At 46.0% G+C, this 16,072-nt stretch overlaps 1 protein-coding gene across 1 annotated transcript in view; it reads right to left on the bottom strand.

The window, feature by feature from the left end:
- Window positions 1-6,144: 6,144 nt before the first annotated feature.
- LOC144691173 (tumor necrosis factor receptor superfamily member 9-like) overlaps window positions 6,145-16,072 on the bottom strand; it is a 28,336-nt gene continuing 18,408 nt past the window's right edge. The window contains exons 4-7 of the mRNA XM_078559239.1: window positions 14,112-14,199; window positions 12,381-12,529; window positions 7,880-8,014; window positions 6,145-6,648 (exon numbers count right to left, since the gene is read on the bottom strand). Of these exons, the coding sequence (XP_078415365.1) occupies window positions 6,530-6,648; window positions 7,880-8,014; window positions 12,381-12,529; window positions 14,112-14,199 (491 nt within the window). The 3' untranslated portion in view covers window positions 6,145-6,529. The remainder of the gene's footprint in view (window positions 6,649-7,879; window positions 8,015-12,380; window positions 12,530-14,111; window positions 14,200-16,072) is intronic.

The raw sequence follows: 16,072 nt of genomic DNA, 5'->3' as shown, positions 1-16,072 counted from the left end.
TTACTTGAGACAGTTTGATGGGGACAGTGTAGAGGGAGATTTACTCTGTATCTAACCCCGTGCAATACCTGTCCTGGGAGTGTTTGATGGGGACGGTATAGAGGGAGATTTACTCTGTATCTAACCCCGTGCTGTACCTGCCCTGGGAGTGTTTGATGGGGACAGTGTAGAGAGAGCTTTACTCTGTATCTAACCCCGTGCTGTACCTGCCCTGGGAGTGTTTGATGGGGACAGTGTAGAGGGAGCTTTATCCTGTATCTAACCCCGTGCTGTACCTGTCCTGGGAGTGTTTGATGTGGACAGTGTGGAGGGAGCTTTACTCTGTATCTAACCCCGTGCTGTACCTGTCCTGGGAGTGTTTGATGGGGACAGTGTAGAGGGAGTTTTACTCTGTATCTAACCCCGTGCTGTACCTGTCCTGGGAGTGTTTGATGGGGACAGCGTAGAGGGAGTTTTACTCTGTATCTAACCCCGTGCTGTACCTGTCCTGGGAGTGTTTGATGGGGACAGTGTACAGGGAGCTTTACTCTGTATCTAACCCCGTGCTGTCCCTGTCCTGGGAGTGTTTGGGGACAGTGTGGAGGGAGTTTTGTAGAGATACTGAATTCTTAGTCTTCCACTGGCAGTCTGTGATTTTAGATTTATTACAAATTCCTTTCTGGGGGTGGGGTGGGGGGGGGTAAGAAAAAGTAAATTGGCAGGTTTGTGTTGGGATTTGAGGGAATTACCCCTCCAACGATTTGGTGCTTTTTGTTAGTGCTGTCAAGAATGTTTATAAGAGTGTAAATGATACACACATTTGCAGAGGAATAACCCTCTGATTTAGGATGCCTTGCTACTTGTGGTGGCTGAGACAGTGTCTCGCAGCCTGTGATAGTTTTAAGGGCTTTTTTTAACTCCCGCTCCCTGCCCCCTGGAGGATGGGCGGTGATTTGCCTGGATGCTGGGACTCAGCACAGCTGGAGTCAGATACCCGGTGCAGGGCAGTGACTCTGGTTAGCTTGTTCAGCCACCCTCCGCTTCTGAGACTTCAATCTGTCACAGAGGCAGTCCTACATTAGTGAGGAGGGGGCTGTTGGAGGTTGAAACACAGAACCAGGTGGCAGACCACTTGAATTCTCCTCTCTCCTATTTTAAAGTCTCTCCCCAGGTGCCTCCTGTCTCTGATTTTGAATGGGGAGTAAAGCCATAATTTCCTGATCCACCTCTCTCCTGCTCTGTCCCTGCGATTTGCCTGATTCATTGCCATGGCTGGATCTGGTCTGTGGCACTACACTTGGAATTCCCCAATTTGTTGTTGTTCTTTTTAAAGTGGGCATGTCACTTTATGATGCTCTTGTCAGTTGCTTTAGACCCAACCCAGTTAATGCAGAAGCTTTCTAATTAAACACACTCTTTAGATCCTGGGTCGTATTTGCTAAAAGTTAGTTGCTAAATGAAAACAAGTGTCTCAACAGGAAATAATAATTAGAAGCATACAGAACAGAAGCTGCTAAGCAGTCAGCAGAGGCATGTTTCTGACCCTAATGCTCAGCAATCTGATCTTGGAAAGTTGACATTCCCCTGGGGCCCTCCTTCATCTCCAGGCACCCCCCCCCACCCCCACCCCGATCACACCCTGCAATCTTTGCAAAGTTTCCAATTTTACGCTTGCTTCTCCTTGACTGTCCGTCTGAGCCTAGGGGCCTGCTGATTGTTGGTGGTGTGGGAATGTCTTTGGGACTCTGCACTGGTGGATGTAGCAAATCGCAGCAGCGAGGAGCAGGTGAGAACTGCGACAAAGAAGGGGGAATTTCAGACAAGGTGGCGCTGGTGAATGTTCAAGGGCAGATGCACGTGGACACAAGGGGACTTCTGGGGAAAGTTTGGTGTTGTTTAATTAGAGCTGAAACAAGCTTCTAGTTTGTGTTTTTCTTTTTAAGGAGCCAACTTTTATCCAGTTTTGTCTCAAACCGGGGATAAATTGGAAAGCCCCCAATCTGCTGAGGCCTGGCACGTTAGTCATCTCTGTCAGAATTCTTCCCAAACTCTCCAGAGATTCAGAACCACAGAGCAGACCCCTTGAACTTGTCCTTTTGGTGTTATAAAATCTCCCCCTCATACCTGCGCTCCGAGATTTGAAGGGTAACGAGTACAATAACAAGGTTTTACGAAATTCCATTTCCTTCTCCTCTCCTACTCGATAACCTCTGGCCTGGTGAGCTCACTGCACAATCTGAACCAGAGCAATTCTTTTCCTTGTTGACCCTTAAAGCGGAGTGACACCCCATCCTGCAGGGGGGGGGCAGGGATGTGCACCCAGTGACACCCCATCCTGCAGGGGGGGGCAGGGCAGCAAGATATCCCCCTCCTTGGGTAAATTTACCCCTATTTAAGAATACCAGTGGCTTCAGAACTATCCATGCAAGTACAGTTGCCAAGGTAAGGGGTCAAATTTGTGATTTTTGGTTGGGAAGCAAGTGCTTTGTCCAATGTAGCTCTGGCCAATGAACAATTAATATCTGGGGATAGCAATAAACAAAGGCCATGAGCCACTGGTAACCATTGCGGACCACACAAGACATTCCTTGACCCCGTGCCTCAGAGGCACTCGGTGATATCGCATTCATTGTCATTCCAGTCACAGTCACCAGCTTCAGTATTTCCTGTGGGGAATTCCCTACTCTGATGAGCACGTGCAGGGTGGCTAATACATTGAACCAACACAATGACAAACTCCAATGACGTAACCCACGAACCTGTTAGTCCCTTTCACTGTCTTCCATCCACATTCGCCTGACACTGTCACAAGCTGCAAAAGGCAGTTGTTTTCATCCCAATGTTTTGTTTTGTGTTACTTTTAAAACTTCTGTTAAAAGGAGGTTGTTTATTTAGATATAAATTTTTAAATGTCCTCGGTTGGTTTCCATCCCACAAACTTGGCCCTCACCCTGCCTCCAGGACAATATCCAATCCCTGGCTACAGGCTCCAGCTTTGGAAGGCGGCTCAGTCATCAGCTGATCCCAGACTAGGGTCTCAGTCTTGAGGGAACTAAAGGTCAAATCTGGCCCATTTTTTCCCAACATGACCAGTTACCTGTGAGGATGAGACCCTGCCTGCCCAATTACACTCAAATAACCACAAGAACGCTTCCTCTCGGCCCCTACCCTAGAGGAGGGGAGCAGAAAATTCACTTGTTTGTTTCAAACGGTCCATTGAAAGATTTAGCAACTGTTTCCCACTGCCCCCTTCCCCAAAAAAGTGAGTCATCCTGTCATGAGGATTCCATGTGTCGTCATGTCTGCTCTTCCCTTTGAAGAAGGGTTTATTTAATTTTCGTTCACTTTGAGTCAGATGGTAACTGATTGCCTTAGCTCGAACCAGCGGTTTTGTATTTTTTTTTGACTATGTATTACTCTGTCCAAAAGAATAAAATACTACACATCAAAGCTTAAACTCTGGAGTGTCTGAGTTTCAGAACTGATTTATAAACTCTGCCTTGTGTGATTTGCAACCTGGTCTCTCTCTCTCTTTGCAGAACCAGAGCACATGTAGCAGAATGGATAGCAAGCTGGCTACAAAACAGAAAACTGGGTGGGGGTAGAGATAGTTACTCTGACTGGTAAATGGTAGAACTGGTTTTCCATAAGGATCAATGCAGAGCAGGGTTCACTATTTGCATAAATGTTTTTGACTTGAGAATTAGAAATACAATTTCAAAATTTGTAAATGGCACCAAATTGGGGGTGTGGTGAATACAGGGGAGAACTATGATTAATATACAGGAAGATAACCTCACTGAATGGGCATCTAACTGTCAAAAGAACTTAGTGTAGATAAGGGTGAGGTAGTACTTTTTGGCAGGGTGAATAAGGAAGCCACATACTCATTGGGAAAATAAGTATCTGCACAGGCTCAAGAAGCAAAAGGGTTTCAGATATACATCACAAAGCAGCGACATGACTTAGTTAAAAGAAAGCAAATTAAGCACTAGGATAAATTTTGAGGGATAAAATTGAAAGGCAGAACTTGGTTGATCACATATGGAGAACTGTAAAATTAATTTTATAAAAAGGGTATAGAGTCCAGGGAAAAGTTGCAAAGAAGATTTATTAGAAAGATATCAGAGTTAATAGATTATGCCTATCAAGAAAGATTGAACAAACTAGGGCTGTGGAGAAAAGAGAAGACTGAGGGGTAACCTGATTAAAGTCTTCAAGATTATGAAAGAGTTTGGGGTAGATGTAGAGAAGATGTTTCCACTTGTGGGGGAGACCAGAACTAAGGGTCATAAATGAGATAAATCACCAAGAAATCCGATAGGGATTGAGAGAGAAACTATTTTAGCCAGAGTGTGGAGCTCATTATCACAAGCAGTAGTTATAAGGGGATTAGCATAGATCTATTTTAAAGGGAAATTAGTCTTCCATTCCTTTCTCCCTCATGATAATCGATGTTGATGAGGTGAAATGAAGAGGGGTGGGAGGAGACTATTGTGAAGCATAAACACCAGCAGGAACTTGTTGGACTGAATACTCCAATATTTTATACTCTGACATAATACTTCTGTATTTTTTCTCCCCCACCACCCCCCAAAAAACAGCCAAAACCACAGGAGCAGAATTGTAAGAAAATGTTTATTTAAAAATATTCACTGGTTTAAATATTACACTAAAGAGAAAGAGAAAGCTGCACACCATAGCTATATTCAGCTATACACAGGGTCAGAGCTAAGCACTGAATTGCCTTTGCCAATGAAACATTCAGGGAATTTGAACAGAGCAGGGATTAGTGCCTTTGCCCTCTGAACCCACAGACAGTCACTTACAAAAAGCACAGCTTCTATTTGGCTTCTGGGCCTAGTTTTGTGAAGAGCTGTAATGTTTGGGGTTGTTGGTGCAGTGAAGTTCTACTCCTACAGGCTGACTATTAACTAGTTACTATTTTGGAACATTTTATTGTTGCATTTGGGAATCAATTGTAACATTCTTCAATGCATCCAATTCGTCCTTGGTGTATAGGGGAAGGTCATCGAATAGCTTCTGGACTTCCCTTGCTACACCTGTCTTCAAACGGAGTCAACAGTTTGTTGCTGCTCCTCCCTATCTATCTAGGTCGTTGTTATCCCACTACAGGATCTCAGACCTTAACTCTGAATTCCTTCCCATTGCCTCCTATCCATTTCCCATCAGCTTCTCGTGTGTAAGTTTTTATGTAACCAGGTCTCGGACTTCAGATTTCCCGAAAGTCCATTTGTATGTGCATTTTCGATGCTGCTCCAGCCCCATCGTTTCATTTGCACCTTTGCTCTGTTTTACTTTTCTCTTTACCCCTTATAGACCACACTTCCTGTTGTCATGCCCCATTTCACTTCTCCACTTATTCCACCCCTCTTACCTCTGCAAGCTCCTCCTGCTACACAACCCTCCAAGCTACCTGCGCTCATCTAACTCTGGCCTCTTGAGCATCCCCAATTTTAATTGCTCCACCACCAGGCTGCCTTCAGCAGCCTAGGCCCCAAGCTCTGGAATGCCCTTCCTAAACCAAACTGTTCTGCCTCAACCTCATACTGAGAGCGCCCTCTTTCCCCTGTCCCGCTCTGACATGTTGGCAAGTTGCTGGGGGAAGGCTCTTTGCCGCTTATCCATTCTGCACCTCATTCAACTTGTCCATCCCAGTCCTGCGCAGACTTGCTCAAGCTCAGAAATGGCCACTGGATACCAATCTGGAACAGGAGCCTCAGCAGAAAGTACCACCTCACACTTGTCTATATTAAGTTCTTTTGACAATTAGACACCCATTCAGCGAGGTTATCTTCCTGTATATTAATCACCCCTCCCCCACTCTGCCATCCCCCCCCCAATTCTGCCCATGATGTCTGTGCCAGCTCTTTGAAAGATCTTTCCATTAGGTCTCATTCTTTTGCTCTTTCCCCGTAGCTCTGTACAGTTCTCTTTTCAAGTGTTTATCCAATTGTCATTTTCAAGAGTTTTCGAAAGTTACTATTAAACCTGCCTCCACCACCCTTTCAGGCAGATCCTTCTGGATCATCATAACTCACTGTTTAAAAAAATAAATTAGTATGAACTCTTCCCCCTTCTCCCACCACCCCCCCCCCACCCCCCCCCCCCCCCCCCCCGCCCCCAACCACCACCCCACACGCACACACGCAGTTCTTTCCCATTTATCTTGAACGAGGGACTTTCCTGGATGCTAAACACAGCTACTAGTTTCTTAACTCAATTGGAAAGAGAAAGAGCTGCAAGGTCTTGATCTTTGGCATTCAGTGTAGGTCTTGTTAGAGCTTTCCAGAAATTGAAACGAAAAAGGGACAGTCATCTGTGACTCCTAATGTAACCAGGAGTGACTGTTTTGAGATTTATAAAACCTGTAAAAGGAAGAGACCAAGTTCTTTAAACAATTCCAATTCTTTCTGGGCAGTTGTTTTGCTTTTTACTCTAGAAATGAATCACTTTGAAAGTTGTTTCCCCCATTTCACAACGCTGCCCTTGTGATCAGTTCAAAGTTCAGACTGTAGGAGGCCAAGGCTCATTCGGGAGGTTTGGGGGTGGTCTCTTGCCGGAGCTGCCAGTCTCCCATCTCCTCTTCAGGACAATGATAGCTGCACCGATCATCCACTGCAGTCATCAGGGCAACCGGAAGATCCTCTAGAAAGCAGTAGTGTGAGAAGCATTAGAAATGTTGTAAATCAAGCAATTCCACTTTGTTACAGTAGCTAAAAGCTCCTTCCTAAAATTTCTCTGGGCCAGAGCAGTTTAAACAATTTTGGCCTCTTGTCAATCCCAGTTTCATTGTCCCATTATTGTGGCTGCGCCTTCAGCTGTCTGGGCCCTAAACTCAGGAATTCCCTCTCTAAATCTCTCTCCTCCCTTCCTTTAAGATGATCTTTAAAACTCACCCCTTTGTCCAAGTGTTTGCTCGCCTGTCACCTTATATGTCTCAATGTCAAATGTTGTCTGATGAGGTACCTCGGGTCGTTTTACCAGGTTAAATACAAGGTGTTGCTTGCATTGAGTTTCACAACACAGAAGCAGATCATTCAGCCCAGCAGCTCTCTGCCAGTTTACACTCAACATGAGCCTCCTCCTGCCATTCTTCCTCTCACCCGATCTGCATTATTTTCTATTTTGTTTAACACTACGTACATGGACAGCTGAGAACACAACTTTTGCTGTAACAATCCTGTATTTTAAAGGAAGTCGAAGTCATACAAATAACCCATGGTTGTAAACCCATTAACTTTAACAGGCTGAGGGATATGGTGAGAAGGCGGGTTATGGGCTGAGGGATATGGTGAGAAGGTGGGTATGGGCTGAAGGATATGGTGAGAAGGCGGGTAAATGGGCTGAGAGATATGGTGAGAAGACGGGATATGTGGTGAGGGATATGGTGAGAAGGCAGGTTATGGGCTGAGGGATATGGTGAGAAGGCGGGTTATGGGCTGAGGGATATGGGGAAATGGTGGGTTATGGGCTGAGGGATATGGTGAGAAGATGGGATATGTGGTGAGGGATATGGTGAGAAGGCAGGTTATGGGCTGAGGGATATGGTGAGAAGGCGGGTTATGGGCTGAGGGATATGGTGAGAAGGCGGGTTATGGGCTGTGGGATATGGTGAGAAGGCGGGTTATGGGCTGAGGGATATGGTGAGAAGGCGGGTTATGGGCTGAGGGATATGGTGAGAAGGCGGGTTAATGGGCTGAGGGATATGGTGAGAAGGCGGGTTAATGGGCTGAGGGATATGGTGAGAAGGCAGGTTAATGGGTTGAGGGATATGGTGATTATGAGTAAGGCACAGGTCTGTTGGGTATAATAAGCTGGTTCTTGTAATGGTGCTGTTGGTGATGGGGTGAACGTGAGGTGCAGCATATGTACTTACCATGATTCACCACATCCAGTGGGAGGTGTTTCTGTTTTATCTTCTGTATAACTGTGAACAAACCGAAGGGGATGAAGACACATAGCAGCAGAACTATGGCGAAAATCCCAGCAATCCCCTCAATCTGTGATTCATCTAAGCAGGGAAAGTGAAAAGAGTGGAGCTGTTAATTATCACCATTTCTCTACTGACAATGAAATAGTTATTTTTGTGTAATCAACACCAACTCTCTATTTTATTTAGCAAGTTGATGACAACAGTAACTCTTTCGAGTTATCAACAGATCACATGTAACTCTTTCAAGTACATTCACAGTTCTTGGTTTCCGGGAGTGGGATATGAACCTACAACCTTCTGATTCAAAGGCGAGGGTGCTATGAACTCAGCCACAGCTGACACCTCCCATGACAACAGTAATGGACAAGGAATGGAGGTGATTGGATAATTGACAATCACACCAGGAGCCAGCACTGCTATAAGTGACTGGGAATAATTTTATCCTCCTCATTTGTATTGTCTCCACTGATTGCATTTTGCTGCTGAAATGACCTTGCTTTTATCAGGAAACTTTGCTTATGGTTTTTGGTCATGAGTTCTGTTTGTTGTAGTTCACAGAGACTCTTTAAACAGACACTGATGTAAAATAGACTGTCATAAGTACCACCCGCCTCCAAATCAATGGCTGGCTCAATGGTTTCAATACTCACTTCATCAAACCAATTATTAACTCAGCCCTTAGCTGGACTGGTTAAGGCATTCAGTGACTGAGCAAGATGTCCCAGGTTCCATTCTCTGGTTTGTACAGCTAGTTGGCGTTGGATAAGGTGTTATGATTGAACCCTGTGTCCTTGGACAAGAGTGGTGAATTCAGCCTGTGCCCCTGCTCCTGGTCACTACCCAGGAACAGATGTTGGAAAGTTGGTGAGGAGAAGATTGATGTCATCAGTGATGCCAACATTCACCATGAATGGCACCACACAGATTGTAGCCAATCAGCAGCCCATCCACTACCTGAAACACTCACTCCCTCCATCACCATGGCAGCAGTGTGGGTGCACTGCAGTAACTCACCAAGGCTTCTTCAATCCTAACTCCCGAACTGACCGACTCCAGCAAGAACAAGGGACCAGAGATCCAAGATTAAATGTCAGAGGTTTAAAACAGAGGGCAGGGGAAACAACAGGATTTGCTCATGTGGAGGGTACAGGCTGGCACTGGTTGGCTGGGCCGAATGGCCTGTTTTGGTGTTGTATCCTCTCTGTATTTCTCTGGATTGACAGTTCCTTGGCTTCTCTCCTTAACCTATCTCAAGGTCAGAAAAAGTAGTAGGAAATGGCTGGCCCCCACTTCCTCCCACTATTTTTATTCTTTCATGTGATGAGCATCACTGGCTAAGCCAACATTTATTGCCCACCCCTAATTGGGTAAATCTGCGTCACATCAGTGGGACTCATTCAAGAAGGAAATAGGGGGAGTACAGGGTCAACATATTCCAGTCAAGATAAAGGGTGGGACTAACAAATCCATGGAACCCTGGATGTCGAGGAATATACAGGATTGGATTAAGAGAAAAAGGGAGGCTTATGGCAGATACCGAGGGTTCAAAACAGCGGAAGCCCTAGAGGAGTATAGAATGTGTAGGGGGGAACTTAAAAAGGAAATTAGGAGAGCAAAAAGGGGGCATGAAAAAACATTGGCAGGTAAAATAAAGGAAAATCCAAAGTTATTTTACAAGTACATTAAGAGTAAGAGGATAACTAGGGAAAGAGTAGGGCCCATTAAGGACCATAGTGGTCATTTGTATGTGGAGCCGGAAGATGTAGGTAGGGTTCTAAATGAATATTTGGTGTTGGTGTTCACAAGTGAGAGGGACGACATGGGTATGGAAATCAGAAGGACTGTGATATAATTAAAGAAATTAGCATAGAAATGGAGGAGGTTCTAAGTGGTTTGGCAGGCTTATAAGTAGATAAATCTCCAGTCCCAGATGAATTGTATCCCAGGCTGTTGAGTGAGGCAAGGGAGGAGATAATAGGGGCGCTGGCAATAATTTTCAATACCTCTCTGGCCATAGGAGAAGTGCCAGAGGACTGGAGGACAGCCAATGTGGTACCGTTATTCAAGAAGGGAGGAAGGGATAAACCAGGGAACTACAGGCCAGTCAGTCTAACCTCAGTGGTGGGGAAGCTATTGGAAGCAATTCTGAGGGACAGAGTTAATCTACACTCTGGAATCAAGGACAGTCAGCATGGTTTTGTTAAGGGGAGGTCATGTCTGACCAATTTGATTGAATTTTTCGAAGAGGTGACCAGGTGTGCAGATGAGGGCAATGCATTTGACGTAGTCTACTTGGACTTCAGCAAGGCTTTTGATAAGGTCCCGCATGGGAGACCGATAACGAAAGTTAGAGCCCATGGGATCCAAGGCAATTTGGCAAATTGGATCCAGGATTGGCTGAGTGGCAGGAAACAGAGGGTGATGGTCGAGGGGTGTTTTTGTGACTGGATGCCTGTGTCCAGTGGGGTTCCACAGGGATCAGTGTTGGGTCCCTTGCTGTTTGTGGTATATATAAACGATTTAGACTTGAATGTAGGAGGGTTGGTCAGTAAGTTCGCGGATGTCACAAAAACTGGTGGGGTGGTAAATAGTGAGGAGGATAGCCTTAGATTACAGGAGGATATAGACGGGCTGGTCAGATGGGTTGATCAGTGGTAAATGGGATTTAATCCGGATAAGTGTGAGGTGATGCACTTGGGCAGGACAAACAAGGCACAGGAATACACGATGAATGGTAGGACCCTGGGAAGTACCGAGGATCAGAGGGACCTTGGTGTGCATGTCAACTGGTCCCTTAAGGTAGCGGGACAGGTAGATAAGGTGGTTAAGAAGGCATATGGGATACTTGCCTTTATTAGCCGAGGCATGGAATATAAGAGCAGGGAGGTTATGCTGGAACTGTATAAAACACTGGTTAGGCCACAGCTAGAGTATTGCGTGCAGTTCTGGAATCCGCATTATAGGAAGGATGTGATTGCACGAGAGAGAGTGCAGAGGAGATTTACCAGGGTGTTGCCTGGGCTGGAGGGTTTTAGTCATGAGGAGAGATTGGATAGACTGGGGTTATTTTCCCTGGAGCAGAGGAGATTGAGGGGGTCATGAATGAGGTGTATAGAATTATGAGGGGCATAGATAGGGTAAACAGGAAGGAAATTTTCCCCTTGGTGGAGGGATCAATAACCAGGGGGCATAGATTTAAGGTAAGGGGCAGGAGGTTTAGAGGGGATGTGAGGAAGAATTTTTTCACTCAGAGGGTGGTAGGAATCTGTAACTTGCTGCCCGAAAGGGTGGTAGAGGCAGAAACCCTCATAACATTTAAGAAGTATTTGGATGTGCGCTTGTGATGCCATGGCATACAAGGCTATGGGCCTAGTGCTGGAAAATGGGGTTAGAATAGTTAGGTACTTGTTTGACCGGCACAGACTCGATGGGCTGAAGAGCCTTTTTCTGTGCTGCAGACCTCTATGACTCTAATTGCCCTTGAGAAGGTGGTGTTGAGCCACCTGCTTGAACCGCTGCAGTCCCTGTGGTGTAGGTACACCCACAGTGCTGTTAGGGAGGGAGTTCCAGGTTTTTGACCCAGCGACAGTGATGGAAAAGCTATACGGGTCAGATAGTGTGTGACTTGCAGGTGAACTTGCAGGTGGTGGTGTTCCCGTGCAACTGCTACCCCTGTCCTTCCAGGTGGTAGAGGAAGAAGCCTTCGTGAGTTACTGCAGTGCACCTTGTATACTGTACACACTGCTGCCACTGTGTACCTATGGTGGTGGAAGTGAATGTTGAAGGTGGTGGATGGGATGCCAATCAAGCAGGATTTTTTGTCCTGGATGATGTCAAGCTTCTTGAGTGTTGTTGGAGATTTTTCAGTTGGAATTGGGCATGTCTTTTTGTGATGTGCTGAGTGGGATTAGACATGACTAACACCATCAACACTGGGGAGGGGGAGTAGAGATCCTGTCTTGATTTCCTGTCATGTCACAGCTGATCAGCTCAGTGCTCCTGACATAAAACACCCACCTGACTGAGCTATTGACCGTCAGCTGCTGTTAGTTTCTCAGCCTCTCTCATCCATGTTATTGGGCAAGATGCTCAGGATGTGTGGGGCCAGTTGGTAGCAGAATGCTGTTCACTGCTCTCCCATCCCCTGTTAGTACTGATCGGGCCACAGGGACATTTATCTGAGCCTGAGTGGGGTTGCAATGGAGCATGACCCCTGAAATGTACTGTAGTCTCTCTGCTTCAGAGGCTGGCTGGCACTGTCTCACTATTACTCAGGTTTGTGTTGTTCTATTTCTGGATTAAATTAGAATAGAATCATAGAATCTTACAGCAGAGAAGGAGGCCATTCGGCCCATTGTGCTTTGACAACCCTGAAAAAAGTTCCAGGCAAGTTATTCTTCACTTTCAAAAAGAGTTAATAGTAAGAATGGTGCACATGAACTACCTTCGCTTGGCTTGACTGACTGTTTTGGGGTTCTGGTTATAAGTCGTACTGAGCTGGTTGGAATCGTTGGGGTTGTCAATGGAACTCTGCATTTATTGTCCTCTGTCTGGGAACCGTTCCTCATCACTTGGAGACCTTCTGCCAAACAGCTAGTATTATAAACATAAAAACAGATTATACACACAAACTGCACAAGCCCTATTCATTCAGCTTTTTGTCATTGAAGTGTTTTCGGAAAGTTGTGCAATGACTGGTCTGATACGTGGGTGGAACCTCTTGTAAACTGGTTTTCGATTATTGCCTGTGCACCCCAGCTGGAGAGCAAAGTGTGATGATATTTTTCATTCTGTGATATGTATTTTGGGACTGTACAGTTGCAGGACTGCAAATGAGCAAGTTAAATATAAAAATAAAAAATGATTCATTCAGCTGCTTTTAGCTTTTTTTTAAGCTGCTCACTGCGCTAAAGAATGGAGGAAGGGTTTGTAAAGCTCTTGGTTGCTACTTGTGGTTATGAGTGGAGCCTTTAAGTTTCCATTAGCAGCACAGGCTCTGGCCTTTTGGTTTGCAAATGAATAGCACCACCCATGGACATCCTCTTAAAGGGGCATTGCCATGTGGTAAAGCTACCCATTGACATCCTCTTGAAGGGGCATTGCCATGTGGTAAAGCTACCCATTAACATCTTCTTAAAGGGGCATTGCCATGTGGTAAAGCTACCCATTGACATCCTCTTGAAGGAGCATTGCCATGTGGTAAAGCTACCCATTGACATCCTCTTAAAGGGTTATTCAACACTGTAAAGGAGGCTTAGTTAATAGGTGACACTGGAGGAACATTAGGGCATCATCAGACAACCAGCCAATAGGTTTCTCTGTTTCAATTCTCTCTGCAAAAAATTTACTCCCAATATTGCCTCCCTCCTGAAGGTATAGCTCTCTCTGGGTTAAGTGTTATGGGCACCAGGCATCTTCTGCTATCTGCCCAAGTGGCCATTGTACATGTTGAGCCTAGACATCATATGGATATTCACCTACAGGGGGCATCACATCCCACGGCCCCCTACCCCCACAGAAGCATCACTCCCTGTCCCAGGGAAGCTGAGTCCCTTCCCGATGCCCAGTCTGAGAGCAATGAATTCAGTATAGACCCCTGGTCAAACCCAAGCTCATTGCTCTAAGGCTCAACTACAATGGATTGAATCAATGATCCACAATGGCCTTGATTGGTCCATAGCCTGACATTGTTTTGTGCTTGGTTCCAATCCCACCACCACCACCATCCTCCAACCTTCCCCACTGGTCCAACCATCTCAATTCGTACAGGCTTCACCTCTCCCTATCTCTGTAACCTGCTCAGCCCTACAGCCATCCAAGGTCTCTGCATTCCTCCAATTCCACCTACTTGCGCGTCCATGATTTTAATCACTTTACCGTTGGTGATTGTACCGTCAGCTGCCTGGGCCCTAATCTCTGGAATTTTCTCCATAAAGCCCTCTAACTCTCTCTCTCTCCCCCTGTTCTGATGTCTCCTTTGCATGGCCCAGTGTCAAATGTTGTTTGATCATTGCTCTTATGGATGTTTTACTATGTTAAAGGCGCTATATAAATGTAAGTTGTTGTTGTGCTCATTAATGTCTCCCTCAGAAAAGCTATTTGTTCTTCCAAAGCCTTAAGCATTTCCCCTGGCCCTGAAAACAAAGCCTTGATACCGTTCTGATTAACAACTTACTCTGTCCAGGGTTTACAAACTCCCCCCTCTGTGTCGGAATATGTACCATGTCTGCAGTCACGGCAAATTGTATCCCTGATCGAGTCACCTGGTGGAAAAGGAGAAAGAGATAGTTTTGTTATTCTTAGCACCCCTAAGACCTGTCAATCCTTGTTTCATCTAGAATATTCCACTGTGAGATGCTGTGAAAGGAACGGCACTTGGGAAAGCCAATCACTCAGTCCAGCAAAGAGAAACTGGAGACAGCTATTGGGAGGATTCGGGGTAAAAACTGCAGCACCCGGTGCGATGCAGCAGATACAGGGGGAGTGGGGTCACACACAGCAGTGATGTGGAGGGTGTGGTCAAGCCCCATGTTTTACTGCAGTGCCATTACAGTTTCTGATCCCCAGCCAGAGAATCAGCAGCAAACCCCACAGACCTTCTCCAGCAGAGTGTTCATTTTCCCAAATAAGTCAACAATAAACTTCCCCCTCCCTCCCCCTGGGGGAGATCAGAATGTAAAGACAGGCTTCATAGACCAAAATAATGGCCCCCAGAGCAAAGTACCAGAATCCAGTCCCCAAACCCCAGAATCCAGTCCCCAACCCCCAGAATCCAGTCCCCAAACCCCAGAATCCAGTCCCCAAACCCCAGAATCCAGTCCCCAAACCCCAGAATCCAGTCCCCAAACCCCAGAATCCAGTCCCCAAACCACAGAATCCAGTCCTCAAACACCAGAATCCAGTCCCCAAACCACAGAATCCAGTCCCCAAACCCCAGAATCTAGTCTTTGAGGAGAGGTAAAAAGGGCAAAGCTTTATCCTTGATCATTGCCTTTGACTAAGTCATGGTCATATTGGTCAATGAAAGTCATGGAACAGAAAACACGAGACACGAGTGGAACATTTTCACCTTCTCGCATGAGTCTTATTGGCTGTCAGAGGATGTGGCTTCTGCAACTATTTGGTTTTCAAAAGTTCTGACGTTGGGTGACTCAGAGAGTTGTGATACTAATGTCAAACGGCAGGTTTAGGGGCTAAGAGGCAAAGAGATACTGCCCTTGATCCCCTACAGCTAGTGATCTGATCTGGTGTTTCCAGGCGCACGTACATTATAGGGGCATGGTGTCTGAGCCATTGCCATGTGATTCATCAGATGATTGGATAGATTTGATTCCTTTCTCTCTCTCTCCTGTGTGTGTGTGTGAGAATCTGCTAAAGCAGCAAAATGTGGGACACCTGCAGGTCCTGCAAAGACTATCAGTCAATTTGTTATTTTACACTCTTCATAAAAGTTGATCCACCTTGTGACAAGCCAAGGCCCTGCCATGGGGCAGCGATGGATGTGATTCATCTCGCTAGTCGGCACGGTTTTCAAAGTTTGGTGAAAACTCCAGCGTGTGCCCGATGATGTTGAGAGATATTCTACCAGCACCTCCGGCTCTGGAAATCCACAATCGCTGCAGGAAAGTGGGAAGGGTTTGAACTAGCCTGGGAAAATGACTCCCTTCCAATGGAGTTTGACCGGAAGCAGGAATGAATGCAGGTGGCGACACCCACTTCTCACAGTGATCAGGGAAGAAATCTGTGCACGAGAATATTTCCTATCCAGAGATGCAAGGTACTGATGAGAAATACGGCCAGTGTTGCACAAGCACTGTGAAAACTTGGCAAGGGTCCACACTTGATGCAAGAAGAGAGGGTCTGGGACCAACTTGTGGTTGGACTGAAGGATTCATGAGAGGCTGCTTCAGCCTTGCTGGAAATGGATGAGGTTTGTCACATGGGCTGAAAGCATGTGGTGTAGCTCCAAGAGAGGGGAGACGAGGGGACAGAAAGTAAGTGCAGTACTTAAAGCCAGACAAGCCCCAAGGTGAGACAGAGACATGCTTCAGGACAATGCTAAATAATCCCAAAGCCTGCAAGAGAACAGGGACTGGGGAATAAAACCCCACAAGTTTCACAAGAGAGAGCTGTGCC

The sequence above is a fragment of the Cetorhinus maximus genome, chromosome 15 (assembly GCF_964194155.1).
Source record: "Cetorhinus maximus chromosome 15, sCetMax3.hap1.1, whole genome shotgun sequence".
Lineage (NCBI taxonomy): Eukaryota > Metazoa > Chordata > Chondrichthyes > Lamniformes > Cetorhinidae > Cetorhinus > Cetorhinus maximus.
Note: the sequence above shows the minus strand (reverse complement) of the source record. Positions and strands in the feature narration are given on the sequence as shown.